The 26,690-nt window shown below is 43.6% G+C and overlaps 1 protein-coding gene across 5 annotated transcripts in view; it reads left to right on the top strand.

The window, feature by feature from the left end:
• CSMD2 (CUB and Sushi multiple domains 2) overlaps nt 1-26,690 on the top strand; it is a 544,176-nt gene that overhangs the window by 337,509 nt on the left and 179,977 nt on the right. For all 5 annotated transcript variants that reach the window (XR_001597587.2, XR_001597586.2, XR_001597588.2 and 2 more), the window contains exons 14-15: nt 19,854-20,180; nt 24,048-24,242. Coding sequence is in view for 2 of the 5 variants with exons in the window: in XM_016150537.2 (XP_016006023.2) it covers nt 19,854-20,180; nt 24,048-24,242 (522 nt within the window). In the remaining 3 variants the exon portion in view is untranslated. The remainder of the gene's footprint in view (nt 1-19,853; nt 20,181-24,047; nt 24,243-26,690) is intronic.

Below are 26,690 nucleotides of genomic sequence, written 5' to 3'. Positions count from 1 at the left end.
CCATCCATTCAACGATTCTTACTGAGTGTCTGCCCTGTGCTCAAGCACCATGCGTTAGATTCACAGCTACTGAGTCTCTGCCTAGGAAATGTGTTCAGCTTGATGTCCTGGGGAGAAATCTCTGGCCAGGCCGCACATATTCTTCACCTTCCCAGAAGCTCCAACCTTTCACCCCCTTACTTAGAATAGAGAGCCCTTCCAGCACAACCATGTCCAGTGATCCCTCCACAAAAAGCCATACAATAAGGAATACAAATAACTCCGATGGTGGTTTGCGCAACACTTGCTGCTTTGTTGACAGGCTAGCAGAGTGCTTCACACGTCTCAGGAAGCCAGGAAACCAATTATCAGTCCATTAGCAGCCACTTTCAAAAGAAGTTTCAAAACAGCCTTCACCAGAGATATGCAGAGACTTCACAAATGCAAGCTTGCCTTCGCCATTTTGCAAACCACCATGAGAAGGTGTGAATCCTAATTGCTCAGTTTCTAATGTATATGGCATATGTGTGAAATGTGAAGGCAGGGCCTCCTGGGATGTATACAGCGCAAGTTACAAATCAGCAGCCGAATCTTGAGAGACCAAGAGGGGGAGAAGTGGGTGCTCAAAGAAAATGTTACAGAGGATTCAGAGTTTGAGCCACGCCTTGAAGAGTTGGGAGGTAAAAGAGAGTGTTCTGCATAAGCACGCTGTGGGAAAGGTCCTCCCCTAGTTCTTTCCTGGCCCTTCCTCCCTGAGTTCTTCCCCAACCTCTGCTCCTGGACACACAGACACCCATTGCTGAGCAAAAGAGTGGATTGGGTCATAGGGTCACCAGAATTCTCAACCTCAGCACTACTGAGATTTTGAACCAGATAACCCTTTTGGTGGGGGGCAGTCTTATGCATGGCAGGATGTTTTAGCAGTGTTCCTGTCCTGTGCACAACTGCAAGGCAGTAACACCACCCCTTGCCAGTTGTGACAACCAAAAATGTCTCCAGACATTGCCAAATAACCCCTGAGGGGAAAAAACCACCCACGTTTGAGAACCACTGGTCTAGGATAATTGAGTCTTGTCAAATTCTAAATATGAAGAAATCTGGGTATTTGCATTTTAAGTGGGGCTACACTAAACTAGAAGGCCTATAGAATTAAGGCAGTGAGAAAGCATGGGGTAAGGGAGGATGTCGATATTTTTTAAATCTTTTATGTCACTGGGAAGATATGACTGTTCCCTACAATTTATGGAATATTTATCTTCTCATTTTACAGATGAAAACAAAGGTCAAAGAGATAAAGTAATGAGCTCGGAGGTTATAGAACCATTAAGTGATGGGCTAGAATTTGAACTGTTAATTGGCAGAGCAAACTTCTACTCCAAATCCTGCACCAGGTTTCCGGAATCGAAGGGGTCATTTTCAGCAGGGTGGACAAAGAAGTCTTAGGACAAAAATGCTAGGCCAGAGTATGGGAGCTAACTGTTGGCTGAGTTACTCCCATGAAGTAACAGAGATTGACAAGAGTTCAATTCATGAGGGCTGGATGCATGACCTTTGTCGGAACTATGCTAGTATTGTATACCAATAAGCAATATCCCTGTGTTGAAGCCTTGTCCTAATTTTTACTTTTCTCATTCCTCTACCCATCCATTTTCCCATCCATCTTTGTTTTATTGAGCACCTACTATGTACAAAAGTTAACTGCCTAAGAGGGTATGACTGTTCCTGGACAAATTCTAAACGGGAGCTTTGGGGGGTGATCCCGCTCAAGATAAAGGGGGGATTTCTTGTTGCCATGCCCTATATGTGTTTAACTCTATTTCTAGAAGTATCTGGAGCTCAATACCCAACACAAGCTTTTAGTACATTCTATTATTAAAAAGTTGAAGTAAATTTAAAGGGTAAAATGAACTATTCTGAATTTCACTTCCTTAAACTAAAGCCAATTTCAGCCATTTTTTCTTATTCTTACCCACTTATACACATATTTCTTGTGGTTTTAAGAAAAGTGAACATACCATCTCATATTCTGTGTGTCTTAAAGTTTACATGATGCTTCATATCTTGCCAGATTGCTACATGTCTTTGACAATTATCATTCTTAATATCTTAATATCTATGGAATATTTTGTCTAGTGAATGAGCCATGACTCTATCAACTGATCATGTTCAATTACATTATACATGGCTGCAATGACCATCTTTGTGGATATGGCTGTTTTGTTCCTCCTCTTAAATTATTTCCTTAGGATAAATTTCCAGGAGTGAGTCATTGAGCCAGGGTATGAACGTTTTTTTATAACTCTTGATGTATATATTCTTCTACTGCTCCCCCAAAATGTGCCAGTTCATAATGCCAGTAACAAAAGCTCTAAGGTTAAGAATAAGATTCATGTGATACGTGCCCTTCCCATCCAGAAACATGGCATATTTCTCCTTTATGTTCATCTACTTTCTAAACATAGCAACTGTGCCTTTTTTCGTGGAGGTCACATATATCACTTGTAACCTTATCAGCATTGCCAAACCTCCGGTAGTTGTGTGGCCTTTTAAAAATTGCTGGTTTAATAGGTATAAGTTGCATATATCCCTACAGCACAGCCTCGTCGACTTCTGCAAAGTGCCAAATGTTATGATAAGTGCTACAAATCCCGAGAAGAATTGGGCAGAGTCCTTGACCTCAGAGAGCTCACTGTAACATGAAGATAGACATAATTATGTAAATTAAAGTGTGCTCTTGTGATTCAAAATTTAGTTTTTCAACTAGAAAGTATTAGCGATACAGATGCATTTAGGCTTGCTCCCGTGAAGATTCCTTCTTTCATTTAGCACTGATTCATTGAGTGTGTGCGAGGCAACAGCCCCTCTTCTCATCCACCATAGATACACGTCATCCACGTTAAATGCTTGGGCCTGAAAGGTGGGAGAACAGAGTCGGGGCGCTGGTAAAAATGGAAACATCCAAGTGGCAGTACCAGGGTCTGAGAGAAACCGTATGTTTTGTGCCTGCGCTAAAGAGGGTGTTCGTTGGATGTGCTGATGCACACACACACAAACGGATATGCACACCCGTGCACACACATGTGCACTGCCAGTCTGGGTACTTGGTTTGCAGTGGTTCCCAAAGGGGTTGGCTGCTGCCACAGCTATGCTGAGTACAAGAAGGGAGGAGAAAGTAGGGTCTGGAGAGAGACTGCTGGGTACCGCTGGGCCAGAGGCTTGTCCCTGTGGGAGCAAGACTTATGAAAGGGGTGTCAGGATTGTATCACAGGATCCTGGACAGAGACTCCAATCCTGGCCTTTCACCAACTGGTCTGGGTCTGGCCCTGTCCAGCAAGGACATGGGCCCTTTGCTATTTGCTGTCCCTTTGTAGCAACTGTCTGTACCAGCGCGTGGCTGTGAGAGCATAGTGTTGGCATTTTCCTTTCCAGTTTGAAGGCACTCTTTTTATATTGTGGATAGAAACCCTTTATGCTATTAGATATGCATGTTTTCTCAATCTCTTGTGTGCGTGTGTGTTTTTTTAGCTTTGCTATTTTGCATTGTACAGTTGTTTTACATTTTACATAGACAAATCTCTCAATATTTTTGACTTCTCTTCAAAGCTGACAAAGTTATTCTACCACAGATCTGAGAAACAGTTTGTTCTATTTTTGGTTATTTCTCAGTAATTTGATTTTTAAAAAATATAATTTGTTAATCCATCTGGAGTTTATTTAGATGAATGTATAATATTGTGCAAACTATTATGCAGTTTTCCAACACAATTTATTAAGTAATTCATTTCCCTTTTGATTTGAGGGAAATGAATTGTTTTATCACATACTGAATCCTCAAATGTAGTTAAGTCTATTTCTTGAGTCACCACTTTGTTCTGCTGCTCTATTTCCATCTTAGCACCGGTATTGAATAATTTTAATTGTTGTTTTATAATATGTTCTAATATCTGGCAGAGCTGGAAACTACTCCTTCCTCCCTTAATTATTTTCTCTTTCAGAATAGTCATTGTTATTCTCATCTGTTTGTTGTTCGAGATTAATTTTAGAATCATTTTGTCAGAGTGGGAAAAAAAAAAACCCTATTGGGTTCTTGTGTGTGCGCTCCTATTAAACTATAAATTAACTTGAGGGAAATAGGCATTTTATAATACACAGCTTTCCCATCCAGAAACATGGTCTGTCACTCTTTTTGTTCATCTACTTCCATTTTTCTAAATATAACAGCTTTACGGCTTCCTTCATATAGGTCACATACATTGCTTGCTACCTTTATTTTTAAATAGGCAGGTACATCGCTTGCTACCTTTATTTTTAAATAGGCAGGTACAACCTCAATGCCCTGTGCACGGGGGAAGCATGTCCTGTGTTCTCTGCTCTCTGTGGCTGAGCCCTGGCACTCCCTGTAAATATATAATCCCAGATTTTCCAAGACAAGTGCAATTTCAAGCAACCTTTTCTTTGGCCCAGAAAATATGATCACAATAGCTAGAGCCCTTGGAAATTGCCTTTTTCAAATATTTGGAGCCAGAATTGGGATCAGCCAAGGTTTCAAAGTGTCAGCCTCACTGTAGTAAATACAATTCCTGGGATCTGCTTGAGATCAGGGCCGGGGGCTGCAGGGCTATGTGAACTTCCTCTCCTGAGGTGATGTTCTTCTTATTTCTTTAGGCTTCCTTAAAGGTTTCATTAACCCATAGGTGGCCCCAGGACAGAAGCAGGGAACCTGGGCATTGCTTTGGTCCAAATTTGTATTTCAGGCCAAGTCCTGGAAATTGAAAACCAGCATGGGTATATCCAGGGCCCCCTTCCTCTGTTACCTGGTCCTCGAGAACCTGGACACTGAAGACCTGTGGTCTTACTGTGCTAGTGATGTGCAGAGCTGGGGAGTCGGGAGGGCACCTGCTCTGTAGAAAGACCCTGCCCCCACCCCTAGTAATCCACAGAGGTCATTTCCTTGAGCAGAAAGTGCATGGTGGTGGCCGGAGGTGGGGAGGGTATGATTCTGCTTCTGCACTGAGGGAGTGGGCACTGCGGTCATGGCTGGGAAGCATGCTAGGACCACAAGGGCAGCATGGGAAGGGTAAGAGATTTTGATGCAGCAGGTCTGGGATGAGGCCCAGGAATTATAGTTCTGAAAGCTTCCTAGGTGATCTAGGTGCTAGGCCACTTTGTGAACCACAAATATGGAAAACCTACTGTGTGCTAGTTGTTTGTAGGGAAGTTTGGGGTCATACCCGAGGGGCATGGTCCCCTGACAAGATGGCTGTCCCTTGAGGCATGGAGCTGTGATACATGTGGTGAGATGTTACTGTTATGAAGCTAGCCAGGCCGAGGCTGCCATAATTCAGTCGTATTGATGGTGGTAGCCTCCTGGGGTGCAAGGAATATTGACTTCCGTGATGATATCCCAGCGAGGACTGGCGTGCAAGATCTTGAACTCTGACATTGTAACTTGATGTTGCAATCGCCTGCCTCTGATGTCATTTGAATGCAGCACAACATTGGAGGGACTGCTATACACAGAGCATTGTGCTTAGCACTGGGAGAGTAACAGCCATAATTACAACATGGCTCTTCCCCTCCAAGAGCTCATAACCTAGTGAGTATGACAAGCACATACTTATATTACAAAGCAGTCTTTGAATTATTGCAGTAATGGATGTGGCCACAAAGTGCTACCAGCAGGTAAGGAAGAAAAATTTATTCCAACTGGAAGGTTCTCAGATTTCTTGGAGGATCGTAACACAGGCAAAATTTCAGCCCAGATCAACCCAGAACTCTGTCCAGAACTAAACTGTGAACATGGCTTAGCACAGAACCCTGTCCAAAAAACCATGTTCCTTCAGCTAAGAGTCCTGAGCCAAGGCATCTTGGGACTACAGCTTCTTAGATGAAATGGGGGCCGGAAAAACCAACCAAGCTGTAGGAGTCTAATCGTGAGCTGGGACCTCTGCTGGTTCGGGATTGGGCTCTATCTGCCATTCTCACTGCAGCTTTTTCACCTTTGGGGTCAGTTCTTTTCTCTCTGTAAAATTTTCAGTTATGTGTACGCCAAGTGTGTTCCCGTGGCCTCGACGCAGGCCATGCCTTCTCCACTGTGCTCTGCCATGTCCGACTCAAAAGAGTTTCACTAACCGGGATCTGTTTTTCAAAGCTGCTGGCTCAGGAACAGGAGGCTGCGGCTCGCCCATTCTGCGAGCCTCTGGGCAAATTTGGCATTTCACCAGGTCAGAGTACAGCCTTATTGGCGCCGGATGCTGTGGGTTCCTTGGGCTCTGTGGCTTCTGGGGAAGGCACTGCTCACCTTTTCTAGTGGTTGGCTTCCTGGCAGATCCTTGGGCTACACCTCTTGGTATTATTTGTTTTTCCTCCAGTATAAAGGGAGGAGATGCCCAGGAACAGGGCTGCTGCCCTAGGCTATCTAAACAGCTTCCATCTTGCTGTGGGAGGAGGTGAGTCTCCCCCATGGTCTTGAAGATAGCTCTCTCAGGCTAACTATAAACTCCTCTGGATCCCTGTGGATTCCCCTAGAAGGAAATGCAAACACACTTTCTTAGGACTGTGGTAAGCGGCCACTAAGTGCTGTTTTCCAGCCTTCGGTGGCTGGTGGTCTCAGGTATGACTGGGCTTAGGGTGGCCGGGGGCGTGGCTGGCTCTAGACTCCCCGAGGGAAGTCGCTCTACTGAAACAGCCTTAGAGAAGATGACGGGGCTTTCTGGCATCTGAGTCCCTCAGGGGCTCAGGTGAGGGGACAGACCCTGAGGACCTCAAAGACACAGTGGCTGTGGCACCCCAGGAGCACCTTCTGAGCTCTCTGGGGGGTTGAGTGTACACCTTTCTTGAAGTCCCCTGGGCTAATGCGGAGGCTGGGGCTTCTGGGTTATATCATGCCAACATACTTCACGCCCCAGCTAATTAACCTGTGTCTGGCTGAGCAGGGTAATAAGAACAGCTAAAGCTAACCCCAGCAGGGGGCACAGAGGCTGACTGAAATCTGCCCCTGGGGCCAGGAAGGAACCCTGTGACTTTGACTTGGGGATCCTGGAGGTTGGGCACAGGCAGCTAGCTGTGCGACTTCACAACAGTGAGAAGCATTTTTGAGTATCTTCACTTGGCACATAGAGTGGATCATCAAGGCAACCAATATTCATCCCACATGGGACAGCTCATCAGAATCCCAGACAAAACTCAAGAGCTCTAGGTAGCCCCTTGCAGCTAATAGGCATGTCTCCTTTCATAAGCTGGTCTTCCCACAGAAGGTAGCACCGAGTCATAGTTAGCAACCAAGCAGTCAGTCATCCCTGCAAATGAGGAATTTTGTCAGAATCTTCTGGATTTGGAGTTACCCGCTTGTTCGTTGAGGAAGGGGACTATAGAGCAGAGAGAAACCTTTTAGTCTAGAGTCTTGCTTGGTCGAGGACCAGGCTATGCTGGGGGTGAGAGGTGAGAGGACAATGTTCTTGCTGCCTCAGTGGGCTGTTTGAGACTAGGAGATACACGGAGAAAAAGCATGTGTGGAGTCACGGCAGCAGCAGAACTGGGAAACGCTTCTTTCAAATTTAACAAAAATTGGATTCATACCTCCCATGCGCCCAGGCTTGGTGCTGCACTCGATGCCTTCAGAGGCTTTATCACAATGAATCGTCACAACAAAGATGTGACTTAGACGTTGTTAGTCTGATTTTTATACATGTAGGAACAAACTCAGTGAGGTACTGTACGCTTCCCCCTCAAACAGCTAGTAAGTGAAAAATAAGAGACAAACCCTTGATTTTTCAGGATTCACATTTGTTCCAACTTTAGGGTCGGTTTGGTTGTGTATATTTTCCAAAGAATTTATGGTCCATTCTCAAGGTAAAAGTATGGACTCAGTTTCTTTCCATGAGGGCAGAGCAGGGACTCTCTTCATGCTTTGTTCCATAAGGTACCAGACCTGTCCCGGAAGCCAGTGACAGGAGGTCCTCAGCCAGCAGCTGAGCAGTCCTTAAGAGCCCAGTTCAGATCCTGACCTTGGCCAGGACTTCTAAGCTGGTCTAGAGGTCCAAAGGCTAGAGTGTGCACTAGGAATGTTTTGGGTGGACATTATCCCAGAGATGTAGCAAAACCAATCCTAGCTGTAAGATAATTCTAGGCAGTGGTAATTTCTAGAGATTGGACAGGAAATGGCATTGTGCTGATAAGCAGTCAGTTTATATCAAGAATCTAGCCAGCTCTAAGGGAGTACAGGGAACAGGATCCACTCATAGGAGTCAAGAACTCAGTAATTAATTGTCAGACCCCATCCAGTGAGCTTTGGATTAAGATTTCAGTTTCAGAAGGGGATTGGATCGTGAATGAGGAGCTTGAGGCAGAAGCCTCAAGGATAAAGGATACTTTCATAGAAGGGGAATAAAAGGACCATGAGTGACCATACATCACTATTTGCTTAGGACATCCCCAGCTTGCATATTTTGTCCTAAGGTAATTATTAGCAGTACCATTTTTCATTCTCAAAAGTGTCCCAATTTGGACAGTATATTGAGTGGTCTCCCTAACCATGACCCAACAGATATTATGTGCCAAGAAAAGAACTGGTCCTCAGCAGAATGCTTTGGGATGCTCAGGGTGATCTGTGAAGCGCTGTGACTGACGGCTTCCTACCTCTCCCCTCATCCCATGCCACTCTCCTCTCACTTTCTCTGCCCAGACACTGGCCCTCCTTCAGATCCTCAGATACTCTCATCTCTTTCCTACCTGAATGCCTTTGTACTTTCAGTTCACCAAGTCGGAAGGTTGCTCAGGAGGCTGGATCCTCCTCATGGCCACTAAAACTGTCACCTCTCCAGAGAGGCCTTCTCTAACCACCTTGTCCAAAAGAACAATCCTTTTTACTTTCTGATTTCTTCATATCCCCTTTCATAAGCAGGAAGTCTTATTTTTGCTCTGGCGTCAACAGTCCAAAAATCTCAATGGATTGTAACAACAAATATTCATTGCTCACTCTCATCCTATAAGGGCTGTAGGTTGGTTGCAGCTCTGCAGGACTCGGGTGGACTCTACATAGCCTCTTGTTCTGGGACCAGGGTGAAGAGCTATAGCCAAGGGGAGCTTTGGCATTGTCTAAGTCTGGGCAGAATAGCACAGACTGGGTAGCTTATCAACAACAGAAATTTATCACTCACAGTTTTAGAGTCTGGAAATCTGAAATCAGAGCCCCAGCATGGTCAGGTGAGGGCTCTCTTCCAGTCTTACAGACTTTTCCCTGTATCTTCATAAGGCACTGTCTAATTCTGAGGGCTTCACCTTCATGACTCAAGGACATCACCTACTCACCTTTGAGGATTAGGATTTTTGCATGCATTTGGGGATGGATAGAAACATTTACACCATAGCAAGCACTGAGTGGGATGAGTCTGGTATACAGGCTCTCTGACTGTGGCTAGGAAGGATAAATGGAGGGCAAGAGGGACCCGCACCGCTCAACAAAAATGATATTTAACAGAGTTTTCTGGATGGACAAGAGAAGAGAAGATTCTAGAAAGGGAAAACAGCCTGGCTTGGACATGGGTTACCTTTGCACATGTGTAGAGCTGTAGTTTAGTGTAACTGGCATGTCAGGGCTGTAGAGAGTAGAAAAATAAAAATAATAGAGATTGTCAAGAGTCTTAGGTCTTTGAGGGTATTTTGTGTCCTTTTGAGAGGTTTGGGCTTTATCCTCTGTACAATAGGGAGTCTTTACAGAATTCTGAGCAAGGATGTAACATCATGAAAATTTGTGATTCATGAAATTCACTCCGAAGGCAATATGGAGAGTGGATTCAAAAGGAGTGAGATTTAAAGCCAAGAAACCAGGTAGGTTATTGCAGGAGGAAGAGGTCCTCAATTTAATAGAGGCATGATGAGGATGTGACAAGTCCAAGAGATATCGAAGAGATAGAATCAACGGAAGTTAGTTACTGATTGGAGATGGGAGTGAGGGAGAAGGGGCTGATATATTTGCCTTAGGCAACTGGGTATTCTCATTCATGGAGATAAGGAATGAAGGAGGCTTAAGAAAATAGATAAAGTGTTCAATTTTGGACATGCATTAGAGGTGCCAGTGGGATCACCAGTGGAGATGTTCACCAGACCGTTTCATACCAGGTCTGAAATGTGCAGGAGAATCTGGGCGACTAGTATTTCTTTGGGAGGCAATGGCATAAAGGAGGAGCAGTTGGGGAGCGAGAAGACGCCTAAGGAGAAGCCCGTAACTTGGCGATGGCAGGGCTGACTCATTCGTTGATGCCAGGGATGTTCCAGATCCTAGAATCTAAGAGAATCAGGTTTGGGGAAGAACACTAGGAGTTCAGTTTTGGATATATTTAGTTTAATTGCTGTGATAAAATCCAAACTCTTTATCGTCATCAAGACTTCTGCCGTCCTCTCCAATTCTCCCCTTGCTCCTAGCTCCATGGTTCGCCTTGCCTCCGCCACACTGGCCTTCATCTGTCCCTCCCAGACACCAAGTTCATTCCTACCTCAGAGCCTTTGCGCTTGCAGTTCCCTTCCCCTGGAGCGATCTTCCCTTAGGGTGGCTGACTCCCTGTCATCAGGCCGCTTTCTCAGACAGGCCATCTCTGACCCCCTTATTGAAAGTCAGCCACCCTCACTCCATTCATTCGTTTTCCCTTCATCTTGTCTTACATTGTCATCTATTAAAATGTAAACTTCATGAGGACCGAGGACTTGCTTATTGGTCTCGTTGGCTGCCAACCCCATACCTAGAGCAGTGACTGGCACATAGCAGGTGCTCCATTAATGCTTGCGCTGCATTGAGACGTTTGAAAGACCATTGGGTATATAGGTCTGGAGCTCGGAAGAGAGGTCTGTCTTGAAGGTATACGTATAGGAGTCACGTGTGAGGTGGGGCGCTTTAGAGAGAACATGTAATATGAGAATTTACCCTGAAATACATCCTTTCAGGGTCATCTTGCATTGTAAAAGTCGGGTGGAAAGCTTTTAAATCACTGTGAATGGGGCAGCTAGAAAGACAGAATTCTGGAACACAGAGCAAAAGTGTTTCAGGAATGAGGAACAGAGCAGCTCTGTTGAATGCCCTGCTCAGGACACCAGCACCTAAGTAGGGCCTGCCTAGGTGCTGGGGATTGGATTGGACCCCCACTCCCCAAAAAGAGGGATGCAAAAGTCGAGCACAATCCATGGCTTTTGTATTGGATTCCATCAGCTATGTAATCCAATAAGAGGACACAATGTATGCTTAGGAAATACGTAGCCAGCACTATCCATTTATCTCTGATGCTCCTTTTGGAATGTGTATAAGTTTCTAGAAGGCATCCTCAGTATTCTCAAAGAGAACCAAGTCTTACCTTAATCTTTATAAGGATGAGCTCTGCTGGGTGACCAGTTTCACGCCTCATGCATGTGACTTTGAGAACCTCACACGGTTTCCTCAAGTCCAGTGAAGTTAGATGATAACTTTCACCAGCTCCACTGCCAGAGACGATGTTAAAATAACTCAGATGAAAATTACCAAACACTGAGCTTTTCTGAGCGGAAAGAGGTAGAAGAAATTCAAGGGTGGTTTTGCAGAGCCTCTGCTTCCAGCTCAGCTATAGCATTAATCAGCAGAGCTGCCTCAGTTTACTGATCCAGAGACACACAATGAAGCAAGAACGATCTGATTGGACCTCTCCTGCTTGGGTGAGCACTGCTGAAGAAAATCATCCATCCAGGCAAACTGGCGCTGCTACAAATTCATGGTCACCAATCTCAATCGAGCCTGCAACAAGGCCTAGCAATCCATCTGTGTTTCTCAAGCATCCTCTGCTCTCCAACCCATGAACCACCCCCTCTCCTCACCTTGCACTGGAGAATGACTTTGTCTCCCACCACGCAGGCAACATCTTCAACTTTTAAATGCCAGACACCAAGCCTGCAGACCATCCCCATCCCCATCCTTTCTTTCACCTTCCCACCTTTTATAGCAGAGATGCTCGCTCCTCTCCCACATCAAAAACCAATCCCCCTATAGATTGTACATCCCATTTAGGCTTTAGTTCAGAGACCTTCAATCACCTTTAAACTGACAGTAAGGAATGCAACACAGTACACATTCACGTGCACACTTGCACATAATTGAAATGCAGCAGTCACAAACAGTACTTACCTTTACTTCCTGTAATATACTCAGATATTGTTCGTTCTCTCCTTTGGTTTTCATCGTTTATTTTATTTATTTATTTATTTTTTTAGCAGCCAACCCATGACCCACCACATTGCTTTCATGACCAGTCACTAAGTAATGGGCTGCAACCCACGGTTTCAAAAATTTTGCTATAGATCCTCCTTCACCTTGCTCCCTCCTGGAACTTTATGCCTAATGTGATTTACCCTCCTTCTTCCATCTCTTCAGCCCCTTCCCTTCTGCCCGGTCCTTTCTATCAACATTTAAATTTTATTCTCAGGTCTCTCTTATCTTGAAAGTAGAGCTCCTTCTTCACACCCCACGTCTCCTTCCCTCTTACCTGTATCCTTTCACACCTAGACTTCTTCGACAGGGTGTCTGCCCTTGTGCCCATTCCTCACCTCCCGGTTCCTCGTCACTACGATCCATTCTGACCTCAGTGTCCACCACACCTGGGAACTGCTCTTACCGCGGTCACCGATGAGTCCCTCATTGCTGAAACCCACTGGGTTGTTTTCTGCCTTCGTCATGCAAGATGCTCAGCTGTTTTTCAGAACAGATAGCCCTTTCTTCTTGTGGAAACCACTCCTGTTTCTCCCTCCTACCTTTTGGCTGTCTTCTCTCCACATGCTCTGCCAGCTTCTCTCCAAGTTTCCATGTGCTGTTTTCTGTCTTTGCCAACTTGACAGCTCTGTTGTTTGAAGTTTTTGTTTTCTAATAGTACTATACATTTTCCCATACCTATATTGACCAACATAATTCTTTTGTTAGTCACCTCATAATTTCCTTGGCCTGTATTTTATGAGTGTTTCTCTTGGTACTGAACTGTAGATTGTGATATGTTAAACATAGTAAATATTTAACTGTTATAATTTGCAAATACTTTCTCTCCAATCCTTACTGTTTAGCTTTTATTTATGGTGATTTTTGAAATCCAAATGTTTTTCATGTCTATAATTAAAAATCTCATTTCCCTTATGATTTCTAACTTTGGTATAATGCTAGGGAAGTCCTCACCTCTGAGATTATATGAACATTTCTTATACTTTCTTCTATTACTTCTGTGGTATGTCGAATGAGGTGTTCGTTCTAAACAACTGCTTAGCCATTCGTCCAAGCATCCTTTATTAATCTACCAACCTCTCCCCTACTAATTTGAAAAGCCTCCTTCATCATAGGCTAAATTTTTAGATGTTCATATCTGTTTCCGAATTTTCTTTTTTGGTTCCATTGATGTCTCATTTGAAGCTCATACACTATAGTTTTATTATTACAGCATTAAAATATGTTTAATATCTGAGTTGGCAAGCCTTCCCTCCACTGGGAGAAAGTAAGTGTCGTGGTTGAGAGCTTGGGCTCTGGAACCGGCTTGACTGGGTTCATATCCCAGTCCCATCACTTACATGCTGCATGACTGTAGGCGGGTTACTTGAACCTGGACTCAGCTTCTGCATCTGTGTGTCTACCTGAGAGGGTTGCTGTGAGGGTTAATGAATTAAGACACATGATGCTCCTGCAATGCCGGCTAGCACCTCATATGTTATTATTCTTCATCTCTAAAGCTTGACCATTTTCACCTGTTTATTCCAACAGACAATCTTACCATTGTTTTAAGTTCCAGGGGGGAAAAAAATGGTGTGGGTTTTGCCTGGAATTATATTAAATTTATACAATGATTTGAAGATAATTGTCATATTAACAACATGAACTCATCAACCCACCCAGGAAAATAGTTTGTGTCTCATTTTTAAAATTTTCTTTTCTGCTTATCAATAAAGAATTGTTTTCATTACATAGGTCATATTTATTGTGTTAGGGCTGAATTTGACTTGCTAGTACTTTACATATAAGATTTTTTTTATACTATGGGTGTGTTGGTGTGTGAGTAGGTGGGTATGAATATGTGTATCATACATACTATTTTATGGGACTATTTGTATCAAAATTAATTTAAATGGTATCGCTATTATAGTTCGTTTAAAATTTTAAAGCTCTGGCCATGACACCAGAGTACTTCCTAAGTATTTTCTAATTTCCTCAGGTTTTTTCCTTCATACAATTTTGGTAATTTAAAGTTATTTGGAGATTCTCCATTTTTGTCAAAATTTCAAATTTATTAGTATATTATACATACTATTCTTTTATAATTGGCTTATCTCCTTAATTATATTATCCTAGTTCTGTTTCTAAATCTTCTCTCTTTTTTATTTCTTCAGTGGACCGAGGGAAATTGATCTTTTATTGGTCTCTTCAATTATTTTTTTTCTTTAATTTTACTAAGTTTATTCTCTCTCTTCTTAATTTTATTTAGTTATTCTCTTTGTAACTTTTTGAGTTTAAACACTCATCATTTATTTCATTTATTATTTAATAATGAATAAGGCTATGAATTTGCTCTTAAATATGGTTTTGGCCTCGTATCATCATCATTATTATAAGCAGTCTATATTGACAACTTTTATTTCCTCTTTGAACTGAAGAACTTATTTAGGAAAATGATTTATGATTTTCAAGTGATGAGGATTTTTCTTCCTTCTTTTCTTATTGATTTCTAGTTTATTTGCACGGTGAACAGAAAATGTGTCCCAATAATTTTTGCTTTGTGTTTATGGAGGTTTCCTTACAGCCTAATATTAAGTTCATTTCTGTAATATTTCATGGGCACTTGTAAACAAAGTGTTCCTTGTTTGAAATTAGAGTGTTGTATAACACATACACACTCGTCGTATTTTACAGATCCTCTTTATTTACTTGTGACTTCAGATGAGCATATATTTTTCCAATTCTTATATTTTTTAAAATAGTTCATTTTGTCTGTTTCAGTGCTTTAGGGCATAAAGTATCAATGGCCTTATCTTTATTTTGGAATGTGAGCATCATCCATTTTTTAAATATCATCTTTGGATTTTGTTTTGCTTTGTCAGGCCCCTGGTAATTGAATTATCATTTCGAAAGCAGTGAAGTCAGCAGTGACAATACCAGAAGAAAAGAGAGTAAAAGAGGGTTTTTAAACAACCTCCTTTTATTTTCTATTCAAGGTTATATTAAATAATAATCTAATGTTATACACAATAATTATCCATCCATTTGCTAATGAATTTTCTACCTGTGTTATTTTTCAAAAGTCTGGGCTATGTGAGAGCCCTCTGATTTAAAGGTTCATCCAAGGTCAAGATATATTTGCACAACCTGGTTAACCACTCCCAAAAGAGGAAGGCCCCTCATCTCTCTCTTTTAACCTAGATGATTGATGACTGATAGTGATGAAATCCAATCACAATACTTTTTATTTTCCTCATTTATGACACTGAGAAGCAAACTCTGTTCTCTAACAGAAATATTTGAGTGTAACATGCAAACATAATTTTCCAAAGCAAGAAAAATTTGTGGAACAATGTACACTCCCTTTCCTGCCTTGGTTGCAACAAGTTATCTCCGGATGGAAGACCCAGCTTTGAGAACCACATTCTTTTTCTCTCGGTGTCAGTTTATCAGCTCCTTCTCTTTCTAAGTGCAAGAAAAAATGTTTCTTGGTAACTATCTAGAGGACTCGTGGCCTGAAAATAGGATCATCTAAGAGTTTGGTGTGATATTATAACATGCAAGGCTTTGATGTTAATATTAAAGCTCCTCCTTTCGTAGTTTACACTTGCCTCCACTAGTAGCTCTCAAGCCCTGGCTGCACATTAGGATTACCTGGGGAGCTTTTAGGACCTGTAATGGACTGGGAATTAGTAAATTTTAACACTCTCCTAATGTAAGGTCTGAGCTATCTTGGCCCATTCTCTTATTTTTGACTCTTCTGAGTTACTTTGTTTAAGCCTTGTGCCTTATCCCAAAATGAGAGTTATGTTTTACGAGGATAGATGAGCCTGTATACATTTATTGTTATAAATGGTTTATTGTCTCTTTTTTAACATCTTATTTTACAGTTCCTCTCCTTATGCTTCCTTTTTGTTTCCTTTGAATTCGTTTTTCTTTTTTTTTTTTTCCCCCTCCCTTTGGATAAATTGACTGCTATGCTTTTCCCTTTCAGTAATTTTGAAGATAAGCTACTTTATAGTCTATTACTAATTACACTCACCATCTTTAAAAACATACTTTAACCTATATTTCTCAGAGTAACCACAGAAACTATATAACAGAATTTCTTGCAAGATGAGGAAATTAACATACTTCCTTGCTCCCACTTTATTCTTTATATCAGTATGATCTGCAATATTTTACCCTGGGGTTTGTGCAGGAATATCTTATATCTTCTCTTCCAAAGAATAATTGTTACATTTGCATTCTGTTTTATAACTATATTTATAGGAATTATTTAAATTTTTTACTATATGGTTTATTTGCTTGTTGCTAATGTTTTTTATAATTTTTTATTAACCATAACTTTCCCATATTTCAGTTATTCATTTTAATTCATCTCATAGTACTGTAGAAAACATCTTCAAGTAGTTTTTTATGAATGTTATGTGAGTAATATATTTTTGAGGTCTTTGATATTGAGAGCTATTGTCTTTGTTGTTTAACAAATTGGCTGGGTCATATACTTTTCTATTTTAAGGTATATAGGGATAGATCTGTACTGTGTCTAAGAGAGATGCATTGAGGATCATGGCACAATATTTTTCCCTAGTTTCTAGAACTGATACAGGTGTCTACCTATTTTTACAGACTTTGCTCAATTCTGTTGGTTGGGCCTTGGAATGGGGTGGGGATGTGAGGCACACATGTTCATGTCACCATCTTTTCAGAGGTCATCAACAATTAAATAGTCATTGATTCATTCAGTGAATATTGATTGAGCACCCACAATATGCCAGGCATTGTGGGAGCCATTAAGAATTCAGAAGAATCAGACAAGGTATCTTCCCTCATGGAATATATGTGTATATATTAGGGAGGAAGAAGGACAGACCATAAACAAACAAAAGGTAATTTTAGGGAGTGATAAGTAGACTACCATATATACCTGCTTAAAATGGCACCCTGGTAGCTTTACAACATGGCAACTCTGGAAAAGGGGTATAAGAAAAAAAGAACAAAGTGATGGCGTGTGGGTGGGGACTCATGAGATGTTAATTAAATCCTCCTGTGCACCAAACTCATTTATTCACCTGCTTAGAGTGCCCATGACGATCTTCTTTCTGAGACTGTACCACTTTTCTGTGTCTTCAGTTTGCTACGATGTTGTCCTACTAGTAATCAGGAAACATGATTTTTTGCCCCTTCTGTCTTCAAGGTAGTTGGCTTTGTTAGGTCAGGAGTCCTCATTATTTGCATTATGCTCCCAGCGGGATGACCACAAAACTGGAGATGGGATAGCTGTGTGAGGGCAGCCATGTCTGGGCTAGAGCCTCCAATTCAGTGCAGATGTAATGGTTGGGGTTGATAGATGGATCTTCATCAGGTTGTAAGAATACCCTTCAGGACTCCACTGTTAGACTTAGGCCCAGTGGACAGTACCGTTCTCATAGTGGGAGACAGTTTTGAGGGGCAACTCAAAGCTTGGCCTCTGGAGTCAAACATTTAAATCTGCACTGATTTGCATAGATTTGAATGTGCTCTTACCATTTAGTGACATCACAACCTTCGCAAGTTCGTTAACCTCCGTTTGCCTCAGGCTCTTCATCTTTAAATTGAGTTAATAACAGTACCTACTTTATAGTGTTATTGTGACAGTTAAATTGAGTAATTGATGAAAGTGTTTCAAACAGTGCCTGCACTTAGTAAATCTCCAATAATATATAATAATAATTACTATTAACTATATCTCATGTTGCCTAAATGCTTTTCATGTCCTTCCCTCCCCTTGGCTTAAACTATTTCTATACTTATAAAATACAGAGAATACAAGAGGTTAGACTGGCCATGTATGGCTAGGGACCAGGTTCGCTTTGCTGAATTTGATGGGAGGGCGTTGCGTAGCAGGTTGAACCTAATGCAGAAAAGGAAAAGATGGATGGAGTCAGGGAGAGGAAGGAGAAACTCAACAGTTGAACATTTCCTTTGTTCTGTGTTTTTCTTTTTTTGCCAACATGATTTATTTTTATCTGCACCTTGGCTTCATAATATTTAATAAGTAAAAAAGTTAATTTACTTCAGTTTCAATATGATTAACACCAGGCATCAATATGAATGTTCTAAAGGGATTTAAATGTTTGTCCTTTTTTTTTTTTACCTTCTTTATACTTTTATGTATTAAAAATGTTTGGAATGAGCCTATATCATTTTTGCAGTCAGAAAAATTAAATATTGCTTTCATTTTGAAAAAATATCACCCAGAAACCCATTACTCTAGTACAGTTTTTATTTCAGGGCTCTTGTCCAGTCTATCTATATATAAATATTTAATAGCTATAATCAAAAGTATACATATACTTTTATGATCTACAATTTTACTTAAAATTATATTTAATATTCTTTCTATTGGGTTATATTTATTACTTTAAGAATTGCATCAATTATTAAATTTAATAATTGCATCAATTAAAGTTCAAGCTGCATCATGTTAAAGGCTATAATGTACCTCAGATTATCGAACTGACATATAGGTTGTTTACATTTTTTTCTTTAATAAAATTATGTCGCTATAAACATCTTTGTCCATTTTTTCTTTTGAATTAATTCCTAGAGATTACTGAGTCAGAATATTTGAATAGTGTTTTGGCTGTTGATAAGAATTCATATATTCCCTTCCAAAAGGATTATATCAACTTTACACTCCATCTGGCAATAAATACATATGACTTTCCATGAAGCCTCAGCAATATTTTTTCTTTATTTTTTCCCAGCAAAATGGACTGTGTTTTCATATTAATTCTATTTCCTCTCATATGAATCCTCTGAACAGACTCTTTGCTCATCTTGATGGTGTTCTTATAACACTTAAAAAGCTCTAATTCAATACTTGGATTTGCCCTTTGGCATATTGGTCGCAATTATTTTTTCGTTCTATTATTTTCTTTTTTAATTTTGGATTCGTGTTTGTTTCTTTGTTTTTCCATTTTCTTGCCTCACTTTCTTTGCTTCAGCCTCGTTCCAGAATCTGTTAGTCACTGGCATGAAAAGAGTTTAAAATAAAGATTTTCAGAATAGTGGATCCTTAGGGTAAAGTAGGAGAAATAACAAGAAGTGGGCAGGGCATCGAGATGAGGCACTGTCACCTCTCTCCCTAAGTTTCTTCCAGAGCTTTGATCTCTGAAAGATGGTGCTTACCCAGCATTTCTTCAGCATAGTTTTGTAGCTTTGAGGTTGTCAGAATCCCCAGGCTTCCCCTATCGCTTTCTCACCAAAAATGTTTAAAGGAGAGAAATGGACTTGCAATATCTCCACCCTGGTTTCCCCCTGGGGGGTCACAGAGCTGGGCACTGTGACTGCACTGAAGCTTGAGTGGTAGTTTTTCCCCACCACGAGTGACCAGGAGCATGAGATTCTGCCTGGGATGAGCACGGTGAGAGAGGAAGAGGGGGCCAAGAGAAGAGTGGCTCCGGCTTGTCTGCAGTTTGCCACGAGGGACCCTTCCCAGAGCCATGGCCAGCATGGGACCCAGCATGTCTCCCGCCCAGAGCTCAGAGCCCAGTCAGTCCAGCCCAACCTTGGTGTCATGCTTTCTATTGCTCTTTAGATTAAGGAAATGCTGCCCTGCCAGCTCTGAGTGGCCTAGGAAGAATGCCGGGGACACTGACTGACCTTCAGTGCTCTTCTCTTGCAGTTTCCTGCTTCTTCAACTTCACCAGTCCCTCTGGGGTCGTCCTATCACCCAACTACCCGGAGGACTATGGCAACCACCTGCACTGTGTCTGGCTCATCCTGGCCCGGCCGGAGAGTCGCATCCACCTGGCCTTCAATGACATTGATGTGGAGCCTCAGTTTGACTTCCTGGTCATCAAGGATGGGGCCACCGCCGAGGCCCCAGTCCTAGGCACCTTCTCAGGAAACCAGCTTCCTTCCTCCATCACCAGCAGTGGCCACGTGGCCCGTCTCGAGTTCCAGACCGACCACTCCACGGGGAAGAGGGGCTTCAACATCACCTTTACCAGTGAGTCCTCCCTCTGTTTCCAGCTGATCATCCCTCTGAGCGTCAGTCTCTGAGATGGTCAGGGGTGTTCCCATGGAGGAGTGTTGATGTTCAAGGGCATTGCAGGGTTATAGCGTCCAGGCTTGGGGCTTCAGCATGACATGAAGAGCATAAAGCACTGGCTGCAGGACAGGGTACATTTCTTGTGGAGTCATTCTCTTTTGAGCATTTATTTCCTATCAATGTGATATATAATGTAAACAGAGCCTAGGACCTCATTTCTCCCTCCCACCCCCTACCTTCTAGAAGACCTAGCTAGAACCAGGAAGGGCCCAAAGGAGAGCATGCCTCTGTCATCTTCTCACCTGTTACTGATCCCTCTCTGATGTGCTCCCCCAGGCTTTGAACGCCCACTCAATGCCGACTTCAGGTCTTCCGGTGGGGCTGCTCACACTTGGTTTTGCCCGGTGCCCATTCCCATAGTCAAATCAGAAACAAAAGTCTGGAGCAGTGTTTCTGTTTGAGGCTAATTAGAGCCAACTCTTGGGGCTCTTTCTCATCATGCCTTTCAGGTCCACAGTTTAAAAGTTGTCAACTCCAGTTTCAATTCTAGGCCCCTTCCAGAAGCAACCTGAAGCTCGATGGTGATTATTTTCATTTCTGTGTTTCATGGGGTTACAGTGAGGGTGGGGGTGGGGACAGAAACTTGTAGACTCAAAATAGCAAGTGCTTATCAGGTTATAATAAGCTGTAGATCCGGCAACCTTGGCTGTTGGCAAATAGCCAAACAGGGGTAAAGCTAGGTCTCCCTGAGCAATAACGATCCTTTCCCAGTCACTGTGAAATGCAAGTCCCCAATTCAAGCTCTGCTGAATGCACATAATCACACACATAAAGCTGCCTCCCTCCCCGCCACCCCACCCCTCGCCCGGTGCTTTTTGACTGAGCTGATCTCCTCCTTCCCCCCACCTTCATCCTTGGCATAGAGGTCTTACCTCCTTGTCCTACCTGTCTCTGGGATCTAGGTGAGCTGAAGATAGTAAGTTCCAAATGGAAAGCCTTTGGGGGCCCCAGATTCCAAGGGACTGCCCAAGCAAAAGCCCCTCCTTAACATTCCCCTCAGCACCTTCCTTAGGGCACCAGACTTGCTGGAAACGATGGACCTTCCCAGGCCATGCCTCCTCCAGGGCGTTGCCCCAACTACGGGCAGGAGGAAGCACAGCCCTGTTCTTTCTTCCCTGATTTTCCCGATCTAGCAATGCAGCTCTAGCTTTTAGCTTCTCTGTCCTCATCCCTGCTTTCCCATGAGACCATGAGCTCTGAAGACATGCAGGAATGTATTACTTACCTTGCTATCCCCTCTGCCCACACAGAGTCTGGTATGTGGTAAGGATCAGTTAATGTTTATTGAATGGAAAGATCTACGAATGACTCAGTGCTTTCTGGCCTAGTGAAGTGGGAAGAGGAGTAAGAGGTACCCGGGGAAGCCCACTGGTCCAGGATGGTGAGGGCTGAGAACTCTGCAGGGTCAAAGTAGGTGTGGACCCCAATGGGGAACCTGTGGCAAATGGGTGCTCATCGTCTCCTTGGAAAACCAAATCCTGGTAAGTCCTCATTTTCCAGGAAAGGAGCAAGCGCTGTATCCTTAGGGGTAAAAAGTCAAAAGGCAATGGACCTTACCTGAGGGTCAGTCTCTTACCTTGCATTCCTCTCCAAAGTTTCTCCATTGTAAAAGTGATACACATCCAACATGAAAATACTCAAAAAACAGGGGACAGGTCAAAGAAAAAATGCTGACTACCTCCCAAAATCCCACCACTCATAAATGATTCTCATCAACATTTGGTGAATGCTTTTGTGGACATCAGATATTTTTCTGTACACTTACATGGACAGATAGTTGGATGAATAAGTAGAAATAATTTATTTAAATCTGGGCTTCATCCTAGACCTGCTGAATCATGATGCAACTAATGAAACAATAGTCCACAGACAAGTGTTTGGGAACTAGTGTTATCTCCTCCACAGGACGTGCATCTCCTAGGTCACATGACAACTGATGATCATCAAGGCTGAACTAGAATTTGCCCTGATAGCTCTAGCTCTCTCCAAAGCAAGAGAGCACTTGGTTTCCCCTTATGATGACTTGAAATCTGTGTCCCTGTAACAAGGACCAGTGATCTTATCTCCACCCCTCTTGCTTCTTCAAGTGAACCTCATCCTTCTTCCATGTGAAGCATCTTCAACGATGATGATAATACTTACTATTTACTGAGCAGCTTCTGAGCGAGCACTCTATGGTCATCACTGCTGACCCACCACAAACTTCATAAGCTAAGACATACCTTGTTTCACACACCAGGAAGCTGAGGTTTGACAAGGTACCCAGGTAGAACTGAGCAGTATTTAAATCTTCGACTTAGAGCTTTTGCTCGCAGGTGTTAGAAAATAGCTCCATGTCCCTTTTGTGTGTGTACATGTATGTGTGCGTATGAACACGTGTGTGTGTGTCTGATGTAGACAATCTCCTAGACTTCTAGTTTCAAGTACCACTTTTCTTCCCACCCCATATTACTAAATGTCAGGGCAACCTCATGGTCATAGTGTTTAGTGAAGAAAGGATGGGAGTCTGAAGCCTGGGCCAACCTGGGCTTTACATTTCAGAGGGAAGGGTGGTGGGGTCTCTGTGGCAGTTCTGCAAGGTATCATGACCATCATTTTCATGTCAGAAGCTTTCACAGCTCATCTTCCGTGGAAGGATCGCCAGGTTTGCAAGCTCCTTGCCTCCAGCAGGATCCAGCAGCCTCCAGGGTTGTTTCCCTTTCCTGTTGTGCAAGTGTTTCAGTCACTAGAGAATTTCAGAGACCTATAAATTGAGTTCTTTACACTGACCCTTGCCCATGCAGCCTTAGAACCTGGTTTCTACTGCAAAGCCATCATCCTTCGAAGAGCAGGAATGCAAACAGGGTGTGGCTTCAGAGACTTGAGGACAAGAACTGATGGAGGAAGGCTGGGAATGTGCTTGGGGGAGATGGAGTGGGAAGGGGAAGAAGGAAGGGAACTCATATTTAAGGAGGACTTACCACCTATTAGGAGCTGTACCAAACATTCTCCATTTTCCTATTTATATCAATTTTCATTTTATTTCTATCCCAGAATGACCCTGTAAGTACAAGTATGATCTCATTTTATAGGTCAGGAAACAGAGGCTCGGCAAGATTACATAAGTTTCCCAGAACCATGTAACTAACAAGAGGCAAAGCTCGATTAAGCCCAAAGGAATTCAGACTCTTTCCTCCTCCATCACCACTACATTATCAATCACCTGGGAGAGTGAGAGGCAGCCTGACCAGAGGCAAGGGAATGAAGGAAATGGGTTCAGACAAGGTTGATTCCAGAGCACCTACTTTATGATCCTCAGTGTCTATTAGTGTCACAGGATTTAGAGCCCAGCTCACCTACAACATAAGCAATTCCATCACTTTCTGAAGTTAGGAAAATGTGGAATGGATTTGACATTGAAGAGACAGATCTGCTCCTTAAGCCTCAATTTTCTTCTTTGCAAACTGGGGTAATAATATGTACTTCATGGAATCATATGATATAAATGAGCCAGCACGAGAAATACTTAGCCCACTGCCTGACTTATAAATGTTCATTGGAAGGAAATTGGATTAGCTGCTCAGAAAGGCAGGAGATCAAGTTTAACGACCATCTGCTTTATGCCACACATGGCACAGCAGTCCCCAGTTCTAGGGTACCTGGTGGGTTCTTGGGGAAGTGGTGGAAGTCCAGAGTTCACCATCATAACGAAGCTGATTTTCTTTGGGGAGGGTCTATCTGCACGCTCTTTCTGCCTGATCACGTCCTTGACCCCTATCCACACAGCCTTCCGACACAACGAGTGCCCAGACCCCGGCGTTCCGGTAAATGGCAAACGGTTTGGTGACAGCCTCCAGCTGGGAAGTTCCATCTCCTTCCTCTGTGACGAAGGCTTCCTCGGGACTCAGGGCTCAGAGACCATCACCTGTATCCTGAAGGAGGGCAGCGTGGTCTGGAACAGCGCAGTGCTGCGGTGTGAAGGTACGTGCCTGCTGGGCTGGGGCTGTGGCTGTCAACGGGAGGGGCTGAGGAGGGGGACCAAGTGGCCTGCACTACGGTGCTCCATTTCCATGTTGTCCTTCCTTTTCAAGGCCACCCTCTCTCCCTCACGCTAGAGTGGCAGGGGCTTTATGTAAAGGACCACTTCGCATAGAAGTTTAAACTGTAACCAGACACTAAGGCAGAGAAACACTGGTTCTAAACCGTCAGGCATCAAAAACACCTCTCCTTTCACCTGGGAACTCTCTCAATATCACAGCCATTGGGAGCCGGGCTTCCAGCTCCTGCCCAGGGGAGTTCCATCAGCCCAAAGTTTTGGTGATGCTGTGAGTTTTTGAGTCTTCAAGCTGCCTGCCCCTGTTTCCTCCTCTACATGCTGATTTTCCCCAATGCCTTGGGCATCTCCCAGTGATGGCCTTTGTGCCTCTGTTAAATGCTATCTTGTTATCTTTACAGTCATCGCCAGGAGGCTAAGGGAAGAAGGAAATACAAGGGGTATAATGGTTCCTCCTTATTCCTGCCTTGCCACACAGAACAGATTTTGACTCAATTTCAAAGACCAACCATCTATTCCACCAAGCTGCAGGCATTTAAAACACAAATTAAGCTTCTCGAGGGCAGGATCATGTCAAATCTATGTACCAACCACAGTACCTGGCGAAGAACAGGCCCTCCATAAATATTTGTGAATAATGGATGAAGAGAGTGTATCCCACAGGCCTTTGGAGGCAGTGACAGTGTCCAAGGAGGCGGGGGCTGTGGTTCTGTCTCTTTAGGGGCCAGAAAGCTTGTTTCTTTCCTCTCACTTGAGAAACAGAAGGTGGAGATCTAAGAGACCTCTCTACACATCCCACCTCCAAACCCAAATCTGAGCACCTGGGGCAGGAGGTGAGACGAACAGGAGAACAAAGGGGGTGTGTGGCTTAGATCAAGCACTGCCCAGAGCTGACAGATGGGGGTAGGAAAGGAGAGACCATCGGAGTGCACGGTGCATGCAGCAGAGGGTCTGTGGGCTTTCAAGGCCGAGGGGCCTGGGCTGGAAGCCTGGCAGGTTACCTTTTCCCTCTGAGCTCCTGTTTCTTCAGCTGAAAAAGAACGGAGGGTGATAATAATAAGATACATATGTAAAGGGAAGTTCCTGGCATAAAGTAAGTACTCAAAAATGTTAGCTGTTTTCTCACTGTTTCGTAAGCTCCATGAGGTTAGAGACTCATCCTTGGCCTCATATCCCCACAACCGGCATACTGTTTGGCACTTTAGTGCTCAGTCAGTCCTGGCTGATGAATCACTGGATGGATGGATGGATGGATGGATGGATGGATGGGTGGATGGATGGCCTTTTAACTATGTTGGAGCCTCCCTAATGGTCTCCAGAGCCCTGACTCTCACCAGACTGCCTTATTTCTCCACCCTGAAGCTTACCGGCTGAGTCATCCCAGGCAAGTGACTTGACTTCTCTGTGCCTCAGCTGACTCATCGGTAAAGCGCGGTCAATAATGGGAACATCCGCCCAGGGCTGTCTTGAGCAAGCACTGCTCTCGGAGCAGCGTGCCTGGCAGAGGCAGCACTCGATGTATGTTGGCTGTGAGCATCATTTTAACCTAATTTTAACCATTTCTTCATTGACCCAATCAAATGAGTACCACTTCACTGGGGAGGATGCATCAAGTGGTGCAGTTCCATCCTTCCAGGTGCCTGCCTCAATCAGGACGTGAACAGACTACTTTCAGCCCTCCAAAGTCCCATCATGAGGTCCCCACAACCTCATCTGCTATTTTCTCCCAGCGGCGTGAGCACTTTTGAAATTACAGGAGCTTTAGAGTCAGAGAAACAATGCGACGCTCAGAGCTCACCTCCTCCCAGCTGTGGAGCTGATAGATTGGGTGACTTCCTTGTTGGCTGCAGGGGGATAGTCATGCGTGTTTGATGAGGCTGTTTGCAGATGGAGCAGATGACTGCAGAGCAGCCATGTGGGGCCCAGGGTCTGGGGGTGCTCCTCCAGTGGTCATTCACCTTTCCTCAGTCTGGCCCCGGTTCTCCCTCGGGCTCGCCGGTCGCCCCTGACTTCTGTGGTTCTCCCCGTGTTAGTCCGTCTTGAGCAGGACATTGTTGGTCCTCTTGAGCAGGACATTTCCCTGCTGTCTCTCACTCACCTGGTCTTTCCTTTCTCCTAATGCCTTTTGTTCTCCATGGGCCACCACTCTATTGGACCCTTGGGCTCAGCACTATTACATCTCTCTCTACCAGTTCCATAGACCTGGTCCTATCTCCCCACTGAGATTCTCCCCACTTCCAAAACAGAAGCCCAGGCTCCAATGCTAGTGGGGACTCAGTCCCCATGGAGCTGACCCCCCTGAAGAGGCATCAGGGCTTGGTAACTACAGAATCCTCTCCTCCCCACCGCTGCCTTCCTAGCTCAGGCTCTCCTAG

This window comes from Rousettus aegyptiacus, unplaced genomic scaffold, assembly GCF_014176215.1.
Source record: "Rousettus aegyptiacus isolate mRouAeg1 unplaced genomic scaffold, mRouAeg1.p scaffold_m13_p_1, whole genome shotgun sequence".
Taxonomy (NCBI): domain Eukaryota; kingdom Metazoa; phylum Chordata; class Mammalia; order Chiroptera; family Pteropodidae; genus Rousettus; species Rousettus aegyptiacus.
This window is presented reverse-complemented; position numbering and strand designations above follow the sequence as displayed.